Source organism: Oncorhynchus gorbuscha, linkage group LG06 (genome assembly GCF_021184085.1).
Source record: "Oncorhynchus gorbuscha isolate QuinsamMale2020 ecotype Even-year linkage group LG06, OgorEven_v1.0, whole genome shotgun sequence".
Lineage (NCBI taxonomy): Eukaryota > Metazoa > Chordata > Actinopteri > Salmoniformes > Salmonidae > Oncorhynchus > Oncorhynchus gorbuscha.
The window spans coordinates 55608342-55630568 of record NC_060178.1 but is presented as its reverse complement, the minus strand read 5'-3'; the positions used below and the strand labels follow the sequence as shown (position 1 = coordinate 55630568).

Below are 22227 nucleotides of genomic sequence, written 5' to 3'. Positions count from 1 at the left end.
GTGCATCGATGACGTCGTCCCCACAGTGACTGTACGTACATACCCCAACCAGAAGCCATGGATTACAGGCAACATCTGCACTGAGCTAAAGGGTAGAGCTGCCGCTTTCAAGGAGCGGGACTCTAACCTGGAAGCTTATAAGAAATCCCACTATGCCCTCCGATGAACCATCAAACAGGCAAAGCGTCAATACAGGACTAAAATCTAATCATACTACACCGGCTTCCATGCTTGTTGGATGTGGCAGGGCTTGCAAACTATTACAGACTACAAAGGGAAGCAAAGCCGAGAGATGCCCAGTGACACGAGCCTACCAGATGAGCTAAATTATTTCTTTGCTCGCTTCGAAGCAAGTAAAACTGAAACATGCATGACAGCAACAACTGTTCCAGACGACTGTGTGATCATGCTCTCCACAGCCAATGTGAGTAAGACCTTTAAACAGGTCAACATTTACAATGCTGCAGGGCCAGACAGATTACCAGGATGTGTAGTCCGAGCATGCGCTGACCAACTGGCAAGTGCCCCAACAGATCCACAGATGATGCAATCCCAAATGCACTCCAAACTGCCCTTTCACACCTGGACAAAAGGAACACTTTTGTGAGAAAGCTAATCATTGACTGCAGCTCAGCGTTCAACACCATAGTGCCCACAAAGCTCATCACTATGCTAAGGACCCTGGGACTAAACATCTCCCTCTGCAACTGGATCCTGGACTTCCTGACAGGCCGCCCCAGGTGGTAAGGGTAGGTAATAACACATCCGCCACGCTGATCCTTAACACGGGGGTCCCTCAGGGTTGTGTGCTCAGTCCCCTCCTGTACTCCCCATTCAAATCAAAATCAAATCAAATGTATTTATATATCCCTTCGTACATCAGCTGATATCTCAAAGTGCTGTACAGAAACCCAGCCTAAAACCCCAAACAGTAAGCAATGCAGGTGTAGAAGCACGGTGGCTAGGAAAAACTCCCTAGAAAGGCCAAAACTTAGGAAGAAACCTAGAGAGGAACCAGGCTATGTGGGGTGGCCAGTCCTCTTCTGGCTGTGCCGGGTGGAGATAACAGAACATGGCCAAGATGTTCAAATGTTCATAAATAACCAGCATGGTCGAATAATAACAAGGCAGAACAGTTGAAACTGGAGCAGCAGCACAGTCAGGTGGACTGGGGACAGCAAGGAGTCATCATGTCAGGTCGTCCTGGGGCACGGTCCTTGGGCTCAGGTCCTCAGAGAGAGAGAAAGAAAGAGAGAATTAGAGAGAGCATATGTGGGGTGGCCAGTCCTCTTCTGGCTGTGCCGGGTGGAGATTATAACAGAACATGGCCAAGATGTTCAAATGTTCATAAATGACCAGCATGGTTGAATAATAGTAAGGCAGAACAGTTGAAACTGGAGCAGCAGCATGGCCAGGTGGACTGGGGACAGCAAGGAGTCATCATGTCAGGTAGTCCTGGGGCATGGTCCTAGGGCTCAGGTCAGATGAAACTGGAGCAGCAGCATGGCCAGGTGGACTGGGGACAGCAAGGAGTCATCATGTCAGGTAGTCCTGGGGCATGGTCCTAGGGCTCAGGTCCTCCGAGAGAGAGAAAGAAAGAAGGAGAGAATTAGAGAATGCACACTTAGATTCACACAGGACACCGAATAGGACAGGAGAAGTACTCCAGATATAACAAACTGACCCTAGCCCCCGACACAAACTACTGCAGCATAAATACTGGAGGCTGAGACAGGAGGGGTCAGGAGACACTGTGGCCCCATCTGATGACACCCCCAGACAGGGCCAAACAGGAAGGATATAACCCCACCCACTTTGCCAAAGCACAGCCCCCACACCACTAGAGCGATATCTTCAACCACCAACTTACCATCCTGAGACAAGGCTGAGTATAGCCCACAAAGATCTCCGCCACGGCACAACCCAAGGGGAGGGGGGCCAACCCAGACAGGATGACCACGACAGTGAATCAACACACTCAGGTGACGCACCCCCTGCCGGGACGGCATGAGAGAGCCCCAGTAAGCCAGTGACTCAGCCCCTGTAATAGGGTTAGAGGCAGAGAATCCCAGTGGAAAGAGGGGAACCGGCCAGGCAGAGACAGCAAGGGCGGTTCGTTGCTCCAGAGCCTTTCCGTTCACCTTCCCACTCCTGGGCCAGACTACACTCAATCATAAGACCCGCTGAAGAGATGAGTCTTCAGTAAAGACTTAAAGGTTGAGACCAAGTTTGCGTCTCTGACATGGGTAGGCAGACCGTTCCATAAAAATTGAGCTCTATAGGAGAAAGCCCTGCCTCCAGCTGTTTGCTTAGAAATTCTAGGGACAATTAGGAGGCCTGCGTCTTGTGACCGTAGCGTACGTGTAGGTATGTACGGCAGGACCAAATCAGAGAGATAGGTAGGAGCAAGCCCATGTAATGCTTTGTAGGTTAGCAGTAAACCCTTGAAATCAGCCCTTGCTTTGACAGGAAGCCAGTGTAGAGAGGCTAGCACTGGAGTAATATGATCAAATTATTTGGTTCTAGTCAGGATTCTAGCAGCCGTATTTAGCACTAACTGAAGTTCATTTAGTGCTTTATCCGGGTAGCCGGAAAGTAGAGCATTGCAGTAGTCTAACCTAGAAGTGACAAAAGCATGGATTAATTTTTCTGCATCGTTTTTGGACAGAAAGTTTCTGATTTTTGCAATATTACGTAGATGGAAAAAAGCTGTCCTCAAAATGGTCTTGATATTTTCTTCAAAAGAGAGATCAGGGTCCAGAGTAACGCTGAGGTCCTTCACAGTTTTATTTGAGACGACTGTACAACCATTAATATTAATTATCAGATTCAACAGAAGATCTCTTTGTTTCTTGGGACCTAGAACAAGCATCTCTGTTTTGTCCGAGTTTAATAGTAGAAAGTTTGCAGCTCTTCGGTACTGCACGGTACCGTCTTTCCAAGCTAGTCGGAAGACTTCCAGTTTGGTGTGGCACCATTTCCGTTCCAATTTGCTGTTAGCTTGCTTCAGAGCTCGGGTATTTTCTGTGTACCAGGGAGCTAGTTTCTTATGATAAATGTTTTTAGTTTTTAGGGGTGCAACTGCATCTAGGGTATTGCGCAAGATTAAATTGAGATCCTCAGTTAGGTGGTTAACTGATTTTTGTCCTCTGGCGTCCTTGGGTAGGCAGACGGAGTCTGGAAGGGCATCAAGGAATCTTTCACTCATGAATGCACGGCCAGGCACGACTCCCATGCCATCATTAAGTTTGCCGATGACACAACAGTTGTAGGCCTGATCACCAACAACGACAAGACAGCATATAGGGAAGATGCTGGCTGTGTGGTGCCAGGACAACAACCTCTCCCTCAATGTGATCAAGACAAAGGAGATGATTGTGAACTACAGGAAAAGGAGGACTGAACGAGCCCCCATTCTCATATATTACCTCAATCACCTCGACTAACCGGTGCCTTTTCCTACTCTGTACCGGTAACCCCTGTATATAGCCTCACTATTGTTATTTTCCTGCTGCTCTTTAATTATTTGTTACTTTATTTCTAATTGTTTTGTATTTTTCTTAAAACTTCATTGTTGATTAAGGGTTTGTAAGTAAGCATTTACCTGTAAGCATTTACCTGTTGTATTTGGCACATATGACAAATAACATTTTATTTTATTTTAATATATAAATATTAGGACGAGTAATATCGGAGTGGCATTGACTAAAATACAGTAGAGTAGAATACAGTATCCATATGAGGCCTACACTCACGGGGACATGTTTCAGTTTGTCGGCAGTAGCCTACTAAGTGGAGTGAATGGCAGGAATTAAAATTATGGGAGTGGCACATCCCACATCCTGTGATATGGCTCACCCATAAATGGTAAAGTTGCATATAGTGTGACGACGTTATCGTGCATCCTTGAACAAATTTAGGAGATCTGCACTTATCAGCGTGTAAACTTCCAAAACTATTCGCTCAGCTTTGCCACAGTAACCGCCCCTTTCCTTTCCTTTCCTTTCCTTTCCTACAAAGTAGCCTCCTCGAAGTGTGTTCATTTTGATAACACATATCATATCTGACAGGCTGTAACAGAATTGTTATTTTATAAGTCGGTTTCGGCCAGTTTGGAAGTAGGCTATGCCTCTACAAGTTGTCGTGCAAGGTCCTGGACCTTGGGGATTCCGTCTAGTTGGTGGGAAAGATTTTGAACAACCCTTGACTATCTCGCGGGTAAGTGTTTCAGAGAATCTGTCACTTTTGTTACAATGTAACTGCATCTGACCTTGTCCGGTGGCGCATATACATACATGTTGCGGTTAAATTCTCATGTACCGAAAAAAAAATCTAATTTTAAGGTGTTTCCATCACATTTAACTCTACTGATGTTTTTTTCTCACATGTTTTTGTTATTGAATCATATAGTGGGTGTTTTGCCAAGTGCGTTTTAGCCAACAGTGCTGTCTGCTGGTTAGAGCGCACGAATAGCCTACATTTATTTATTTGACCTTTATTTAACTAGGCAAGTCAATTAAAGAACAAATTCTTATTTTCAATGACGGCCTAGGAACAGTTTGTTAACTGCCTGTTCAGGGGCAGAACGACAGATTTGTACCTTGTCAGCTCGGGGGTTTGAACTTGTAACCCCGTGACACCCACAGAACATAACTTTAAAGAGTTTAAACAAATATTAGCGTTGTAGCTCTTACTTTGACTGTGGGAAATTCTCACTGTCCAGCCTATTGTGCATATTGGCATTCATATTGCAATGTACAGCCTTAACCTATGGATTGTCTACTCTGACACCCACAGAAAAACTGAAGAGCAAGACATCACATCCCTTGAGACTGCAGTGTTTCTCCTAGATTTTCATAGCACTGAACTGCTCTGTATATTCCCAAAGTAAATAATATTTGGGTGGCAGGTAGTCTAGCAGTTAAGGTTGCTGGTTCGAATCCCTGGGCAGACTAGGTGACACATCTGCCACTGTGCCATTGAGCAAGGCACTTAATCCTAATTGATACTGTAAATCACTCTGTCTGATAAATGACTAAAATGTCAATATTTGTTCTCAACGCTGGGCACATATGGTTGTCTCAGAAGTACATATTGAGGAAACACTGGCAAAATATATTGAGGGCTTAAGTATAAAGGACATGAACCCATTGAAGTGTTGTAGATGCAACCAAATGAATGACAGCTATGTAAACTCTGATCTTTGACCACAAACAATATGGTTAGGTTTGTTCAAGTTTGGGGAGTAACTGATTACATGTCATCTGATTACAAAAAAAGTATGATTTAATTGTTCATTTACCAACAAAACCTATTGTAATCAGATTATTGATACTTTTGAACATTTTTGATTATTTATTGGATTACTTTTGAATTCTGAAAGAATTTTGCAGAAAAATACATTATGACACCTGTTTTGTCAATGACATTCAATTCAGTATTGAAAAAATAGCACAAATGTAAAAACAAATTCTACCTGAGCAAGCAAGTCTGGCCACAAATCAGTCCACTATGATGACTCACAGGTTGACTTTTATTGGGATGAGTCTTGTTCTTGTGGCAGAACTGGGCGATTTCCACCAGATAGGTCAGTTGGAAAGTCAAAATTGGCTAAATAAAAAAAAGCTTTTTTGTATCATTCTAAGGTTAGGCATTAGGGTTAGCAGTGGGGTTAGGTTTAAAAGCAGATTTTATGAATTTGTGGCTGTGTCAGCTAGTGACCACTGCAGAGCTGCCTCCAGAACAAGATTCATGACGAAAAACGCCAAAACCAAACACGTTTGATGGATTATTTTTGTCGTCTTCAAATGCCTCTTATAGGAAAAGTAATGCAAACTTTTGGGTAATACTAAAGTAACCTTTTATGATTAGTATTTTGGACAGGAAACTAGTAACGGATTACATTTAGAAAATAACCTAACCTACCCAACCATGGGTGTGTTTGTGAAACAGATTCTTGCTATTTCTTACATTTCTCAAAGACATCCTTTAGAATTCTTAGTCACCATGATACTTATCATGTGTTACAAATTATTTCTGACAACTGCACCCATGTTTACCACATAACAACCTGCCATGGGACAAAGGATCCTTGTCCTCCTGAAATGTCATAGATTAATCCCAGAATACTCCGTTCCAATTTTGATAAGTATGTTGATGCTGATGATTATGATGTACTGTATGTTTCAGGTCACTAATGGCAGTAGGGCTGCACAGGCCAATCTGTGTATCGGGGATCAGATCCTGGCCATAGATGGAGAGCCCACTGAGAACATGTCTCACCTGCAGGCACAGAACAAGGTCAAGGGCTGCTTAGAGGAAATAGTCCTTTCTATTGACAGGTAGGGAGTTGCATGGACATGTTGCAGTTTTCCATAGACTCAGATGGGTTTAAAAAGCACTGAGTCATGGTCCAACTCAGCAAAAGTACAGAATATTTTACACCTGATGTAGTTATATGTAAGGGATACAGATTTGTGTGGTTCAAATTGTTAAAGGGGGAGGGAGGGTCCACCTTGGATTTGTTTAGGTCTGAGCTTAACTATTGATGTACCAACTTCATGTAAGTGTTTTAAGCAATAAGGCATGAGAACCCGGGGATTATCGTGTGATCTCTAATGCCTAAGGGCTGTTCTTAAACCTAAGGCAAAAGTGGGAAACAGCCTTTGGGAAATCAAATCACATTTTATTGGTCACATACACATGATTAGCAGATGTTATTTCTGGTGTAGTGAAATGCTTGGGCTTCTAGCTCCGACAGTGCAGCAGTAATATCTAACAAGTAATGAATCTAACAAATTACACAACATATAGCCAATACACACAAATCTAAGTAGGAATGAATTAAGACGAGATACAGATATGGATGAGCGATGTCAGAGCGGAATACAGTATATGCATATGAGATGAGTAATACCAGATATGTAAGCATTATTAAAGTGACTAGTGTTCCAATCCTTAAAGTGGCCAGTGATTTCTAGTCTATGCCTATAGGCAGCAGCCTCTAATGTGCTAGTGATGGCTGTTTAACAGTCTGATGGCCTTGTGATAGAAGCTGTTTTTCAGTCTCTCGGTCCCAGCTGTGATGCAGCTGTACGGACATCACATTTTGGATGATAGCAGGGTGAACAGGCAGTGGCTCGGGTGGTTGATGTCCTTGATAATCTTTTTGGCCTTCCTGTGACATTGGGTGCTGTAAGTGTCCTGGAGGGTGGGGTGGGGGTGGGGGGGGGGGGTGCGCACCCTCTGTTACCTGAAGTCCACAATTATCTCCTTTTGTTTTGTTGATGAGTGAGAGGTTGTTTTCCAGGCACCACACTCCCAGAGCCCTCGCCTCATCCCTGTAGGCTGTCTCATCATCGTTGGTAATCAACTCTACTACTGTTGTCATCTGTAAACTTGATGATTGAGTTGGAGGCTTGCTTGGCCACGGAGTCATGGGTGAACAGGGAGTACAGGAGGAGGCTGAGCACGCAGCCTTGTTGGGGCCCCAGTGTTGAGGGTCAGTAGAGTGGAGGTGATGTTTCCTACGTTCACCACCTGGTGGCGGCCCGTCAGGAAGTCCAGGGCCCAGTTATTCAGGGTGGGATTCAGACCCAGGGCCTCGAGCTTAATCATGAGCTTGGAGGGTACTAAGGTGTTGAATGCGGAGTTATAGTCAATAAACAGCATTCTTACATAGGTATTTCTCTTGTCCAGATGGGATAGGGCAGTGTGCAGATTGATGGCGATTGCATCGTCTGTGGATATATTGGGGCGGTAAGCAAATTGAAGTGGGTCTAGGGTGGCAGGTAAGGTAGAGGTGATATGATCCTTGACTAGTCTCAAAGCACTTCATGATGACAGTGGTGAGTGCTACGGGGCGATTGTCATTAAATTCAGTTACCTCTGCCTTCTTGGGGACAGGAACAATAGTGGTCGTCTTGAAGCATGTGGGGACAGCAGACTGGGATAAGGAGAGATTGAATATGCCTACTAAACTACATTGTTTGTATTCTGCCATATTCCCAGTCACCTTGCCATGGTTAAATGCGGTGTTTCGCTCTTTCAGTTTTGGCGTGAATGCTACCACCTATCCATGGTTTCTGGTTAAGGTAGGTTTTAATTGTCACAGTGGGTACTACATCTCCTATACACTTCCTTATTAACTCAGTCACTGTATCCGTGTATGCGTCTAGATTATTTTCGCAAGCTACCCCGGAACATATCCCAGTCCACGTGATCAAAACAATCCTGAAGTGTGGATTCCGATAGGTCCGACCAGCGTTGAATAGTTCTTAGCACGGGTACTTCCTGTTTGAGTTTCTGCCTAATGGGAAGGGATGAGCAAGATGAAGTCGTGATGAATTTTGCCGAAAGGAGGGCGTGGGAAGGCCTTGTAAGCATTCGGGAAGTGCTTACAAGAGTCTTAGCAGCATGAGTAGTACAGTCGATCTGTTGATAGAACTTTGGCAGCCTTGTCCTCAAATTTGCTTAGTTAAAATCCCCAGCTACAATAAATGCAGCCTCCTGATATGTGGTTTCCAGTTTGCATAAAGTCCAGTAAAGATCTTTTTAGGGCCGTCGTGGTATCGGCTTGAGGGGGGGTGTAAAACGGCTGTGGCAATGACTGAGGAGGATTCTCTTGGGCGATAATATGGTCAGCATTTGATTGTGAGGTGTTCTAGGTTGGGTGAACAATATAACTTGAGTTCCTAGAATTGCACCATGAGTCGTTAATCATGAAACACGCCCTTCTGTTTCCCGGAGAGATATTTATTCCTGTCTGCGAGATGTACAGAGAATCCTGCTGGCTTTACTGACTCCGACAGAGTATCCCGAGAGAGCCATGTTTTCATGAAACAAAGTATCTTACAGGCCCCGATGTGTCTCTGGAATGAAATTCCTGCTCTAAGCTCATCAACTTTGTTATCCAAAGACTGAACATTAGGGAATAATGTACTCTGAAGCGGTAGGTGGTGTGCGCGCCCCCTAAGTCGAACCAGCAGGCCACCTCGAGTGCCTCTCCTCCGCTGCCTTTTTTTGGGGGGGAGGGGGTGGGTTGGAATAAGTGAAATTGCTCTGGGAAGAGTGAACAAAGTATCTGCTCCAGGGAAGTCTTATTCCTTGCAGTTATGCTGGTAGTTCTGGTGAGTTATCGCTTCTCTAATATCCAATAGTTCTTCCCGGTTGTATGTAATGACACAACATTTCCTGAGCTAATAATGTAAAAAATAGTACATAAAAAAAGAAAATACTGCAAAGATTCCTAGATGCTAGTTGCGATGCTGCCATCTTCATTAGAGCTATCTTCCTGGAGGGAGTCATCACATGATAATTCCCAGGTTCTCATGCCTTTGGGTTGGTTGTTTAGCAACAAATCTGATGCGTGCGCTACTATGGGGAAAATCAGACTGGGTTGGCTTAGATTGTTGACAACATGTTAGTTATTTCGTCTCCCAATGTTTATTGAAAACATACATTTGCACAATGAGCATCGTCTCTCAAATACATCATTAGTCGTTGGTTAGCTAGCTAGCAAATAAAATTTTAAAAATTGGTCATATTAGCATTGACATGAAATCAGTCAAAACACCTCAAAACAAGACATGCTATAAAGAACAAGATGAAAAGTTCTGAAGTGAGCCACTGACGATTCCCCACAAATCAGTTTCTTGGCATTTTTGCTAGCAATCTGGCCATCCAGAATCACAAAAACATGCTGACATCTGCCCTATGGAAACGCACACATCGTTATCGTGACTTGTCAGCTAACCCATCTATTCCTTTTATAAAATGGTTGGCAACATAATAAAAAAACGTTTTCATTAGCATTATTTGAATGAGTACATATGTTTTATTTGATCCTTCCACCAGTTGTTCATTCTATGAATTCCACATTGCAATGCTAAACAAATCATTGGCATGTAGCGGTTCAATGATGGCAGACAAGAACTTAATTAAAGATTTAATAAATGGTAAACAACCAGCTGATTGTCAATAAAATATTTATGGAGGATAGCTAAACTAACATTACTTCTCCTCCTTAGCTTTAGTTGGCTAGTTATCAAGCAAACACAATCGCATTAAGCAGCTGAAATGATAGCAAAGTATGTGCGTTTCCTTTTTTTTTCTTCCCTTCATTTCCATTATAATGATCCCGAGATCAGGATCAGAGAAGCTGTCAGTCTCGTCACATTCGTATGCATGGAGATTGCAAATAAAACTTGAAACATGTTGGATAGGCACACAGCGAGAGGATTATATTAACCCCCCCCCCCCCCCCCGCCTGTACCAAACAAAATACTAGGCAAGAAACACGGGGAAATGATGTCGAGATGCTTTTTTTTCTGGGGGAGTTGGAGTTAATTCTTAATGTAATTATGGCATTTTGGAGTTAGTGAATAACTAACGGCTATCAACCAAACGTAGTTTTATAACATGGCATAACTCTGTTGTGAAGTGCTGCTTTCTCAAAATAGTTATTTAGAAATGGTTGTTGTCCCATCAACACATTTGAGGACTGATCTGTACTCATTTTTATTATATTTTGGATATCTCTATTCATTGCAAGTCTGAGTATTGTTAGTTGTATGTCTGAATATTGTTTATTGCAAGTCTGAATACTGTGTTTGACTGTCTTTTTAGATCTGAATCTAAAATGTGGTCACCGCTCTCTTCTGAGGAAGGAAAGACCAACTCTTACAAGATGAATCTTGCATCTAAGCCGCAGGTACGTCTGCCTTACATCCTACCTCACTCAAAGATAGCATTAGGAAATTAGGCATTAAGTTGACTTATGGGTATGTCCCTGTCATTGTTTACTTCTCAACAGATTATTTCCTAGGAGACCAGAGTTTTATCAGCCAAGTTCTGATGCAAGAAAATTGAGACAAGTGTGAATTAATGTAGGAAGCATGTGCTTTGTCAGTCCTCCACAGCTTTCAGGGATGTCACAAACCTAGTGCATTTTGATCACAGAATACATAAAAAAAATGTTTTATGCATTCAAGCTGTTTTAAATGGGGTGAGCTTCCAGAATGTAATGGCCCATGTAATGGCCCACTTTATTTCTCTCTTTATTGACAACCCAGCCACACACCCCTGAGATGTGAGAGTAACGGTGTGTGAGTGAATTAGCAAAACATGGCACTGGTGTGCTTACAAAGCCTTCGGGTAACTCGCCCCTCTAAATAATTTCATTGGATAAGCAGTGTGATGCATTTATTTGTTGTGTGGCGCCACTGCCAGTGTGCCAAATTGCCAGTTTTTTTCTATTGTTATGTCTTTGTGAAAATATGCATGGAGCATGAGCTAGATTTTAAGGTATTTTGTTTTCACTGACTGCGTACGGTAATGGTGTGCTTGCATGTCACCATATTTTGTCTTTGGCGGCCCCTTGTTTACCACTATTATGATATTAAGGGGTTACCCAAAATAACCTTTTGACAATGCTATTCTTTACCTCTAATATCCACAAATTAGTCAAGTAACTGTCATACTATTTTTATCAAGGCATGCGTGTGAGCGATGGCATTGAAAGTTGAGTTATATTTAGAATATACTATTTTTTTTCCCAGTACGCGTTACTTTCTGTATCCCTGGCTACAACTTGCAGGAGGTGAAACACATAGGTTCCGCCCACAACAGGAGCGCCCTGCCATTCGCTGGGTTCGGCCCCAAGGTGGTAACCAATCAGTACAACAACCCTGCCGGTCTGTACTCCTCAGAGAATATCAAGGACTTCAACGCGACTGTGGATGGCGTGAAAACCATCGGCACTGCTGCTAATGAGCCCAGCACCGTGTAAGGATCTATCCCAGCTGGTTATGATAACGTCTTTTGCATTTGTCGCATGCTTCGTAAAACAATTGGTGTAGACTAACAGTGAAATGCTTACGTATGGGCTCTTTCCAACAATGTAGAGAGAGAAAAAAAAGAGAACACCAGCAATAAATACACAATGAGTAAAGATAACTTGGCTATATACCCGGGGTACCAGTACAGAGTCAATGTGCAGGGATACAAGGTAGATATGTAGGTAGGGATAAAGTGACTAGGCAACTGGATGGATAATAAACCGTAACGGCAACATATGTGATGAGTCAAAAGAGATTAGTGCGAAAAGGGTCAATGCTGATATTTCAGGGAGCTATTGGTTTTCAAGTGACGTGTCTTACTGTCGCAGAATGTACTGCATTTTCACGTGTTAAATGCTTACGGTATGTGTTACAGTAAGTCAAACTGAACTTCAGCTGTTGCTCAAGGAAACATAGCCATGTGTGAGGCCCCATCGCCATCATCATCATTTGTTTGTCCTTGATTTGACTGTGCTTGTGTACTATTGGACTCATTGTATTGATTGTGGTAATTTGTTTTTCAGCTCAGATCCGTCCGGTATTCTACCACCAATAGTGGCAGACTCTGAGGTCTACAAAATGCTGAAGGAAAACCAAGAGGCTGATGAGCCTCCTCGACAGTCAGCTTCATTCAAAGTGCTGCAGGATATTCTGGAGTCAGGTACTTATTCACACACACATGCTGCTGATATTTTACACTGAGTGTCCAAAACATTAAGGACACCTGCTCTTTCCATGACAGACTGGCCAGGTGAATCCAGTTGTAAGCTATGATCCCTTATTGATGTCACTTAAATCCACCAATCAGTGTAGATGAAGGGGAGAAGACAGGTTAAATAAGGATTTTTAAGCCTTGAAACACTGGATAGTTTGTGCCATTCAGAGAGGGTGAAGGGGCAAAACAAACTATTTAATTGCCTTTTAAACAAGGTATGGTAGTAAGTGCCAGGCGCACCGGTTCGCACCGGTATTCAGACCCTTTACTCAGTAAAGCACCTTTGGCAGCGAATACAGCCTCAAGTCTTCTTGGGTGTGACGCTACAAGCTTGTCACACCTGTATTTGGAGAGTATCTCCCATTTTCTCTGCAGATCCTCTCAATTTCTGTCAGGTTGGATGGGGAGCGCCGCTACAAAGCTATTTTCAGGTCTTTCCAGAGATGTTTGATCTCGTTCAAGTCCAGGCTCTGGCTGGGCCACTCAAGGACATTCAGAGACTTGTCCTGAAGCCACTCCTGCATTGTATTGGCTCTGTGCTTAGGGTTGTTGTCCTGTTGGAATGTGAACCTGGCCCCAATCTGAGGTCCTGTGCACTTTGGAGCAGGTTTTCAAGGATCCGTTATTATTTTGCTCTGTTCATCCCCATAGCATGATGCTGCCACCACCATGCTGCACCGTAGGCATAGTATTGGCCAGGTGATGAGCGGTGCCTGGTTTCCTCCAGATGTGACGCTTGGTATTCAGGCCAAAGAGTTCAATCTTGGTTTCATCAGACCAGAGAATCTTTTTTCTTAAGAGCCTTTGTCATATTTTACAGGGTTTTCCAAATATTTAATGGCAGTGTTGTGGCTTAACAAAACATGATAACGTGTGTCTTCTCTTGATTGCAGATCCTGATAAGACCTCTGGTTTTAAGAGTGTGAAAGCGCCTGCCACAAAAATTGTTTCAACAGTGAGACATGCAGACAAGTTACCAATCTGTGAAAAATGTGGATCAGGGATTGTGTAAGTATAACGTATGATTAGTCAAACAATCGTGATCTCATGATAATGTTGTAAACTTTTCATTTTGCTAACAGTGATTTGACGAGGAGTTCAAAGATCAGCACTCCTACTCTAAGATGCTTGTTGAACACAGGCCCTGGGCTCTACTTTCGGCTGGCGTGAAGCCCGCATAATTGTCAAACACAGGCTCCTTTGCAATTTCTTCTAGCTTCAAACGCTAGCGCCAGGATTGGTCATTTACCTGTTACATACTTGCTTGCGCTGTGGTGGGCATATCTGAGGTGTGTCCTTAAAAACGTGCCCCAAAAGTGCCAATTTCAGTATGCACTGGTGGGATATTTCAGACCAACTGAAAGCTGAGCTTAGCGGTAACGCAATTAGTTATTGCATGGATGTTGACAGCGGAAGCATGGCCTATCCAGCAGTGATGCATAATGCACATGGAACGAGAGATTTAGTGCCCGTAAACCTCGTATTTAGAAACATGACTTGTTTAGTCCCCATTTCATTGGATTAAAAAACAAGCAAAGCCTCCTCTCTTCTCAAGAAGGGGTGTTGCCCAATGCATTCGCCAAGACGGTTGATAATGGGTTTGGCTTGTGAGACCCCTTTGAAATAAATCTTAATCATCAAAGCTTCATTAAAAGCTCAAGTTTGGCAGCAACAAAACAGTGAGTGGACATCTTCGGTGACTCTCGAATTTAGATACATTTGTTATTTTCCTGTAGGTACACTTACCCTACTTTAATGAAGGCTAGTTCAAGCCAATTTCAATGTTGACTGTCAACACCAAGCAAACACTGGATGATTTTTAAAATTGTTTTATTACTGTTGCGATCACTCGTTAATGTAGCCTATGCTATTTATTAAACTGTAGTAGCATCCGCAGTGGACTAGGACAAGACTATTCCATGCCCCCAGCAGAATTGGAGTTGATGACCGTGCAAAGACTGTCAATAACCTACTGAACTTGAGATGAACACATGCAGTATTAAGCCATGCAGTGCCTTGATAGGCCAGTGAGTGGCCAAGCCCTTGTCACATCTACAACTTGTTTATTCATCAAAACCCAGCACTTTCACTCTAGCGCCAGCTATTGCGCTTCCAATACCGCCTGTGAAAATAGCTAAAATATTTCTGACACACCCCCGAACCTATATCGCTACCACCAGTACTTAGACTGACAGTGATTAGATTGACCATTGTGTTAGGTTTGTTAAAATAGAGCTCCCTGTCGCGTAGGCTGCGTTTACACAGGCAGCAAATTCCGATTTATTGGCATATTTGATTTTTTTTTTCTTCCCCCAAACGTGTAAACAGCAAAAACCACATGGAATCTGATCTTTTTAGTTGTGATTTATTCCACATTCATATGTGGTTCTTAAACCTGATGCGATTACAACGTTTCATATGCGACCTAAATCTGAATGCTCAGATCTGATTTTTTGTTGTTGCTCTGAAGTGGCTTTTTTGCACATGACCTGCCGTTAATAGGGATACCCCCCTTTTCCATTTTTGCCTAAAATGACATACCCAAATATAACTGTCTGTAGCTCAAACCCTGAAGGAAGGATATGCATATCGGCAGCGTAGCCTAGTGGTTAGAGCGTTGGACTAGTAACCGGAAGGTTGCGAGTTCAAACCCCCGAGCTGACAAGGTACAAATCTGTCGTTCTGCCCCTGAACAGGCAGTTAACCCACTGCCGTCATTGAAAATAAGAATGTGTTCTTAACTGACTTGCCTGGTTAAATAAAGGTAAAATAAATAAAATAAAAATATTCTTGGTGACATTTGAAAGGAAACACTTTGAAGTGGAAATGTGAATTGAATGTAATCAAATCAAATGTATTTGTCATATACACATGGTTAGCAAATGTTAATGCGGGTGTAGCAAAATGCTTGTGCTTCTAGTTCCGACAATGCAGTAATAACCAACGAGTAATCTAACCTAACAATTCCAAAACTACTACCTTATACACACAAGTGTAAAGGGGATAAAGAATATGTACATAAAGATATATGAATGAGTGATGGTACAGAACGGTGTAGGGAAGATGCAGTAAATGGTATTGAGTACAGTATATACATATGAGATGAGTAATGTAGGGTTTGTAAACATTATATTAAGTAGCATTGTGTAAACTGGCTAGTGATATATTTTACATCAATTTCCATCAGTTCCCATTATTAAAGTGGCTTGAGTTGAGTCAGTGTGTTGGCAGCAGCCACTCAATGTTAGTGGTGGCTGTTTAACAGTCTGATGGCCTTGAGATAGAAGCTGCTTTTCAGTCTCTCTGTCCTTGCTTTGATGCACCTGTATTGACCTCGCCTTTTGGATGATAGAGGGGTGAACAGGCAGTGGCTCGGGTGGTTGTTGTCCTTGATGATCTTTATGGCCTGTGGCAGGTGTGCTAGAGGGCAGGTAGTTTGCCCCGGGTGATGCGTTGTGCAGACCTCACTACCCACTGGAGAGCCTCACGGTTGTGGGCGGAGCAGTTGCCGTACCAGGCGGTGATACAGCCCGACAGGATGCTCTCGATTGTGCATCTGTAGAAGTTTGTGTGCTTTTGGTGACAAGCCAAATTTCTTCAGCCTCCTGAGGTTGAAGAGGCGCTGCTGTGCCTTCTTCACGACGCTGTGTGGGTGGAGCAATTCAGTTTGTCCGTGATGTGTACGCCGAGGAACTTAATTTACTATCCTCTCCACTACTGTCCCATCGATGTGGATAGGGGGGTGCTCCCTCTGCTGTTTCCTGAAGTCCACAATCATCTCCTTAGTTTTGTTGACGTTGAGTGTGAGGTTATTTTCCTGACACCACACTCCGGGGGCCCTCACCTCCTCCCTGTAGGCCGTCTCGTTGTTGGTAATCAAGCCTACCACTATAGTGTCGTCCGCAAACTTGATGATTGAGTTGGAGGCGTGCATGGCCACGCAATCGTGGGTGAACAGGGAGTACAGGAGAGCGTTGTCTGTGGACCTATTTGGGCGGTAAGCAAATTGGAGTGGGTCTAGGGTGTCAGGTAGGGTGGAGGTGATATGACTAGGCTCTCAAAGCACTTCATGATGACGGAAGTGAGTGCGACGGGGCGGTAGTTGTTTAGCTCAGTTACCTTAGCTTTCTTGGGAACAGGGACAGGTGGCCCTCTTGAAGCATGTGGGAACAGCAGACTGGGATAAGGATTGATTGAATATGTCCATATACACACCAGCCAGCTGGTCTGCGCATGCTCTGAGGATGTGGCTGGGGATGCCGTCTGGGCCTGTAGCCTTGCGAGGGTTTACACGTTTAAAAGTTTTACTCACGTCGGCTGCAGTGAAGGAGAGTCCGCAGGTTTTGGTTGCGGGCCATGTCAGTGGCACTGTATTGTCCTCAAAGCGGGCAAAAAAGTTATTTAGTCGGTCTTGGAGCAAGACATCCTGGTTTGTGACGGGGCTGGAATTCTTTTTGTAATCCGTGATTGATTGTAAGACCCTGCCACGTACCTCTTGTGTCTGAGCCGTTGAATTGTGACTGCTTTGTCTCTATACTGACGCTTAGCTTGTTTGATTGCCTTGCGGAGGGAATAGCTACACTGTTTGTATTCGGTCATGTTTCCGGTCACCTTGCCCTGGTTAAAAGCAGTGGTTTGCGCTTTCAGTTTCACGTGAATGCTACCATCAATCCACGGTGTCTGGTTTGGGAATGTTTTAATCGTTGCTATGGGAACGACATTGTCGATGCACTTTCTAATGAACTTGCTCACCGAATCAGCGTCTTCATCAAGGTTGTTGTTGGAAGCAATGTGGAACATATCCCAGTCCACGTGATCGAAGCAGTCTGGAAGCGTAGAATCAGATTGGTCGGACCAGTGTTGAACATACCTGAGCGCGGGAGCTTCTTGTTTTAGTTTCTGTCTGTAGGCAGGGAGCAACAAAATGGAGTCGTGGTCAGCTTTTCCGAAAGGAGGTTAGGAAAGTTAGAATAGCAATGATCCAAGGTTTTACCAGCCCTGGTTGCTCAATCGATATGCTGATACAATTTAGGGAGTCTTGTTTTCAGATTAGCCTTGTTAAAATCCCCAGCTGCAATGAATGCAGCATCAGGATATGTGGTTTCCAGTTTGCAAAGAGTCAAATAAAGTTAGTTCAGGGCCATCGATGTGTCTGCTTGGGGGGGAATATATACGGCTGTGATTATAATCGAAGAGTATTCCCTTGGTAGATAATGTGGTCGAGATTGTGAGGAATTCTAAGTTAGGTGAACAGAAGGACTTGAGTTCCTGTTTGTTGTTGTGATCACACCACGCCTCGTTAATCATAAGGCATACGCCCCTGCCCCTCTTCTTACCAGAAAGATGTTTGTTTCTGTCATCGTGATGCGTGAAGAAACCAGCTGGCTGCACCGATTCCGTTATAGTCTCTTGAGTGAGCCATGTTTCCGTGAAGCAAAGAACGTTACAGTCTCTGATGTCCCTCTGGAATGCTACCCTTGCTCGGATTTCAACAACCTTGTTGTCAAGAGACTGGACATTGGCGAGTAGTATGCTAGGGAGTGGTGCGCGATGTGCCCGTCTCCGGAGCCTGACCAGAAGACCGCTTCATTTGCCTCTTTTACGACGTTGTTGTTTTTGGTCGCAGGCTGGGATCCATTCCTTTGGCCTGGGTGGAAGGCAGAACACAGGATCCGCTTCGCATAGTTTCCTCGGAACGCGAAGCGAGGAGGCCATCTCTGTCGGCGCCGGAAGTAGAATGTAGGATAATATAACACAGTAGATCTGTTAGAAGAAAATACAAAGGAAAAAAAACAACATTTTTTCCTACCACCATCTTTGAAATGCAACAGAACTGTCCCACTTCCAGCCATCTCTCTGGTTGTAGTTCTGCTTTCGTCCCCAAGATGGCAGCAGTGTATGTGCAAAGTTTCAGACGGATAACTTGAAGTATGAGCGAACTACATGACATTTAGTGTGAAGTCACCCAGGTATATTTGGGCAAATCATGAAGGAGACATTTGCATCCATATTACGTTTTTCTGCAAGAATATCGTCAAATCTGTATACTTGGACTTTTCAGTATTAGTAGCCATATTATAAGTTCAACATTTGCCAAACAACGTTTTTATAACTCATTTTTGTCTAAAAAGGAAAAGGCTTGCTGTTGCACAAGGTTAGCAGCTACATTTTATATATATGATATATATGCCATTTAGCAGACGCTTTTATCCAAAGCGACTTAGTCATGTGTGCATACATTCTACGTATGGGTGGTCCCGGGGATCGAACCCACTACCCTGGCGTTACAAGCGCCATGCTCTACCAACTGAGCTACAGGTATCTTACATGTCAGACCATATACCACGGGTATGACATTGCTTTTTACTGCTCTAATTACCTTGGTAACCAGTTTATAATAGCAATAAGGCACCTCAGGGGTCGTGCTATATGGCCAATATACCACAACTAAGGGCTGTATCCAGGCACTCCGTGTTGCGTCTTGCCTGAGAACTGTCCTTAGCTGTGGTATATTGGCCATATACCACACCCTCTCGTGCCTTATTGCTGAATTATAAGACTTTGTTACATGGGGTATTATGCTGCCTTCTCATAATGCTTTATGAAAGTTAGATATTTAGGAGCGTCTACGTCATACTTTTATAGTACATGCACATGAAGCATTATAACTGTGTAAATAATGCATTATGAAGAGGATTTTCATAAGTTTTCTGGATTTTTTTTTAACCTAACCATTTAGTATGTGATCTCTTCTTTCCCATACACAGGGGGGTGGTAGTCAAGTTACAGGACAAGTTCCGTCACCCCGAGTGCTACGCCTGCTCAGATTGCGACCTCAACCTGAAACAGAAGGGACATTTTTTCGTGGAGGACCAGATCTACTGTGAGAAACACGCACGTGAGCGAGTGACTCCACCCGAAGGCTATGATGTGGTCACTGTCTTTCCCAAGTAGAGCTGCTCATTGAACACTGCCTCAAACTGCACATGACCTATTAGTGTCTCCAAGATGCCATGAAAACCATCCCAAGACATTCCAGCATTTTAAAGATGGCGCATTTAAGCATTAAGGCACGAGGGGGTGTGGTATATGGCCAATATACCATGGCTAAGAGCTGGTCTTGGGCACGACGCAACACGGCCATATTGGACATATACCACATACCTTCGTGCCTTATTGCTATTATAAACGGGTTACCAATGTAATTAGAGCAGTAAAAATACATCTTTGTCATATCCGTGGTATACGGTCTGATATACCACGGCTGTCAGCCAATCAGCATTCATGGCTCAAACCACGTAGACTGTAAAATGCTATATTGTAAAATGCTGTTTTTTTATTATGCCTGGACACTTACTTCCAGCCATGCAATGTTAATGACGTTTGCTATTTGTCAAATAATAATTTGCACATGTTATACATTTAGTAACCAAAAATATGAATTGGTGTGGCATACGTTGTTTAGTATGAATTCAAGGAATCCAAAACATTTGCAATTTAATCAGTGGGTTAATACAGTAGATTTTCTCAAACAGGTTGTGACCAAGGATATTTCAAGGAACATACAGTAGCTACAGACTGTTCTTGGATTTGATTCATTCATAGTGGTTTGATCCAGGCTTCTGGTAGCTGTTCTTCTGGGTGGATTTTCTGAATCATAAACAAAACTGTTAATGTTTTGAGCGCCATCTTTTCATAGCGGAAATGCTGCATTGGTCTTCCAAATTACTTTGCACCTATCAATGTAATGTTATTATGACTGAATAAATATTTTTTCTCAATACATGACCATTTGTTTAGTTCATCAAGTGTGCTTAAATGTTGGGTTTTTAGAGCTAACTTTTCATTATAGGTCAAATATTAGCTTATTTGATATGTACACTGCTCATCTTAATTTCAACAATATTTTGGGGACAATTTATTTATAAAGCCCCCCCAAAAAAGCTACATTTAGAACTACTTGTTTCTGTTTTTATTACATTTACTAAAACTTGATGACTTTAATTATGAAAACACACATTGCATTGATAACAGTAACAGATTGGCCATTTGGTTAAGTCACTTATAACATCAGGTTACAGGACATTCATTCTATCATGTAAGCATGGTGATAGTCACAACAGGTTTGTGCCTTTGTCTTGTGGGTTTTATAACAAACAATAATGATGGATGGGATACAGGAATTAGTTCAACCATTTATCTGAACGCACTCATCTCAACACCTACAACCCCCATGATGCTCTGCGGCATAACCTCAATACACCACATATCCCATCCTACTTCAACACCCACACCATTAGATATCCACTTTTTAGAGCTGAAAGACTATGGCCAGAGGTTACCCATGATGTTGCACAACGATTTTAAGTCGAGTCATTGTTTTAGTTGAAGTATGTTATATTTGGACTTGAAGTTCCATCTGAACTGCCCACTTCATGCAAATCCGTGTGAATGTGGTGTCTTTTCCTATGATATGACATGTAATTTTTAAAGAATGTATACATTTTCAACCCAGATTTCATTTCAGGGCTGGATTTTATTTGAATGTTATCACCCCTCAGCATGCTGTTGTTTATTAATGCACAAATATTATACCCCCAAGACATGGTAACCTCTCACCACTACAATAACAGTAGAGGTTAGCATTTTTTGGGGTGTGTGATATTTCTAATTTTCTCACTCATTATTCACGATTCATTCAGGATTATCTGTAATCATGGAGGTATCCACATTAATGTAGAAGTGTTTATAAACATTTTATTCTTATTTACAATAAAAGTGACTCCAGAATGACACAATACATTATTTACCATTCATTCCTTTGGGCACAAAATAATCTGAAACACAACCAAAACAAACAGCAAATGCAACCAACAAATTTGTAGTGTCAAAAGCTTGATATAGTCATTGTGTGCTATGAATATGGGACCAAATACTTAACTTTTTCTTATTCTAATACACATAAGCAAATTTGGTCCAATAAAATGGGGGAGATGGATCTATGTACAAACATTTCTATAATTTCTAAACAGTTTACCCGATAGTTCACCCGAAATGGATGGAAAACACCCTCAAATGAAAGCTGACCGTCTGAACTTTAACCTCATAGTCATTGTATAATTTAAAATCCAAAGTGCTGGAGTACAAAGCCAAAACAACAACAAAAAATGTAATTGCCCCAATACTTTTGGAGCTCACTGTAAGCGATCTCACGTGGCATTTTGGAAACTTTAAAAAAGCAACTTTATATTGGAGTTGTGCCAGTTGTCATAGAGATAGATAGAGGACTCATCATGGATATAACCTGTTTTAGCATGGAAGTTGCCATTAAGGGCTTCCACCATTTTAAACTAGCCAACTGGGTGGGGGTTCCTATGAGTTGGGAGCAATCAGCCAAAAATGAAAAAGAAAATGGACTACTTTAAAATGGAGATAGCCTTAATGGCGCTGCCCATGGTACAGTTACAAAGATGAGTCCTCTATGTATCTCCAGAACCAGCCATAGAGCCAGCTGGCTAATCTTTTGAATACGGTGTAGTTAAAAAAAAATAACCTGGCAACAACAGATAACATTAGCTAGCTAGATAAGGTTAGCAAGATAGCTAGTTAGATAAGGTTAGCATGCTAGCTAGCTAGCTACACTGACAGCTGTCAGTGCCCTATTTGTCTACACCC

The 22227-nt window shown here is 42.7% G+C and overlaps 1 protein-coding gene across 1 annotated transcript; it reads left to right on the top strand.

Moving 5' to 3' along the window:
- The first annotated feature begins 3907 nt into the window (after positions 1–3907).
- LOC124038114 (PDZ and LIM domain protein 1-like) lies at positions 3908–20333 on the top strand. Its single transcript, XM_046353585.1, has 7 exons — positions 3908–4218; positions 6190–6341; positions 10627–10711; positions 11597–11784; positions 12362–12498; positions 13446–13560; positions 19320–20333. The coding sequence occupies exons 1-7, from the start codon at positions 4126–4128 to the stop codon at positions 19504–19506; spliced, it is 957 nt and encodes a 318-aa protein (XP_046209541.1). The 5' UTR covers positions 3908–4125; the 3' UTR covers positions 19507–20333.
- The last annotated feature ends 1894 nt before the right edge of the window (positions 20334–22227 follow it).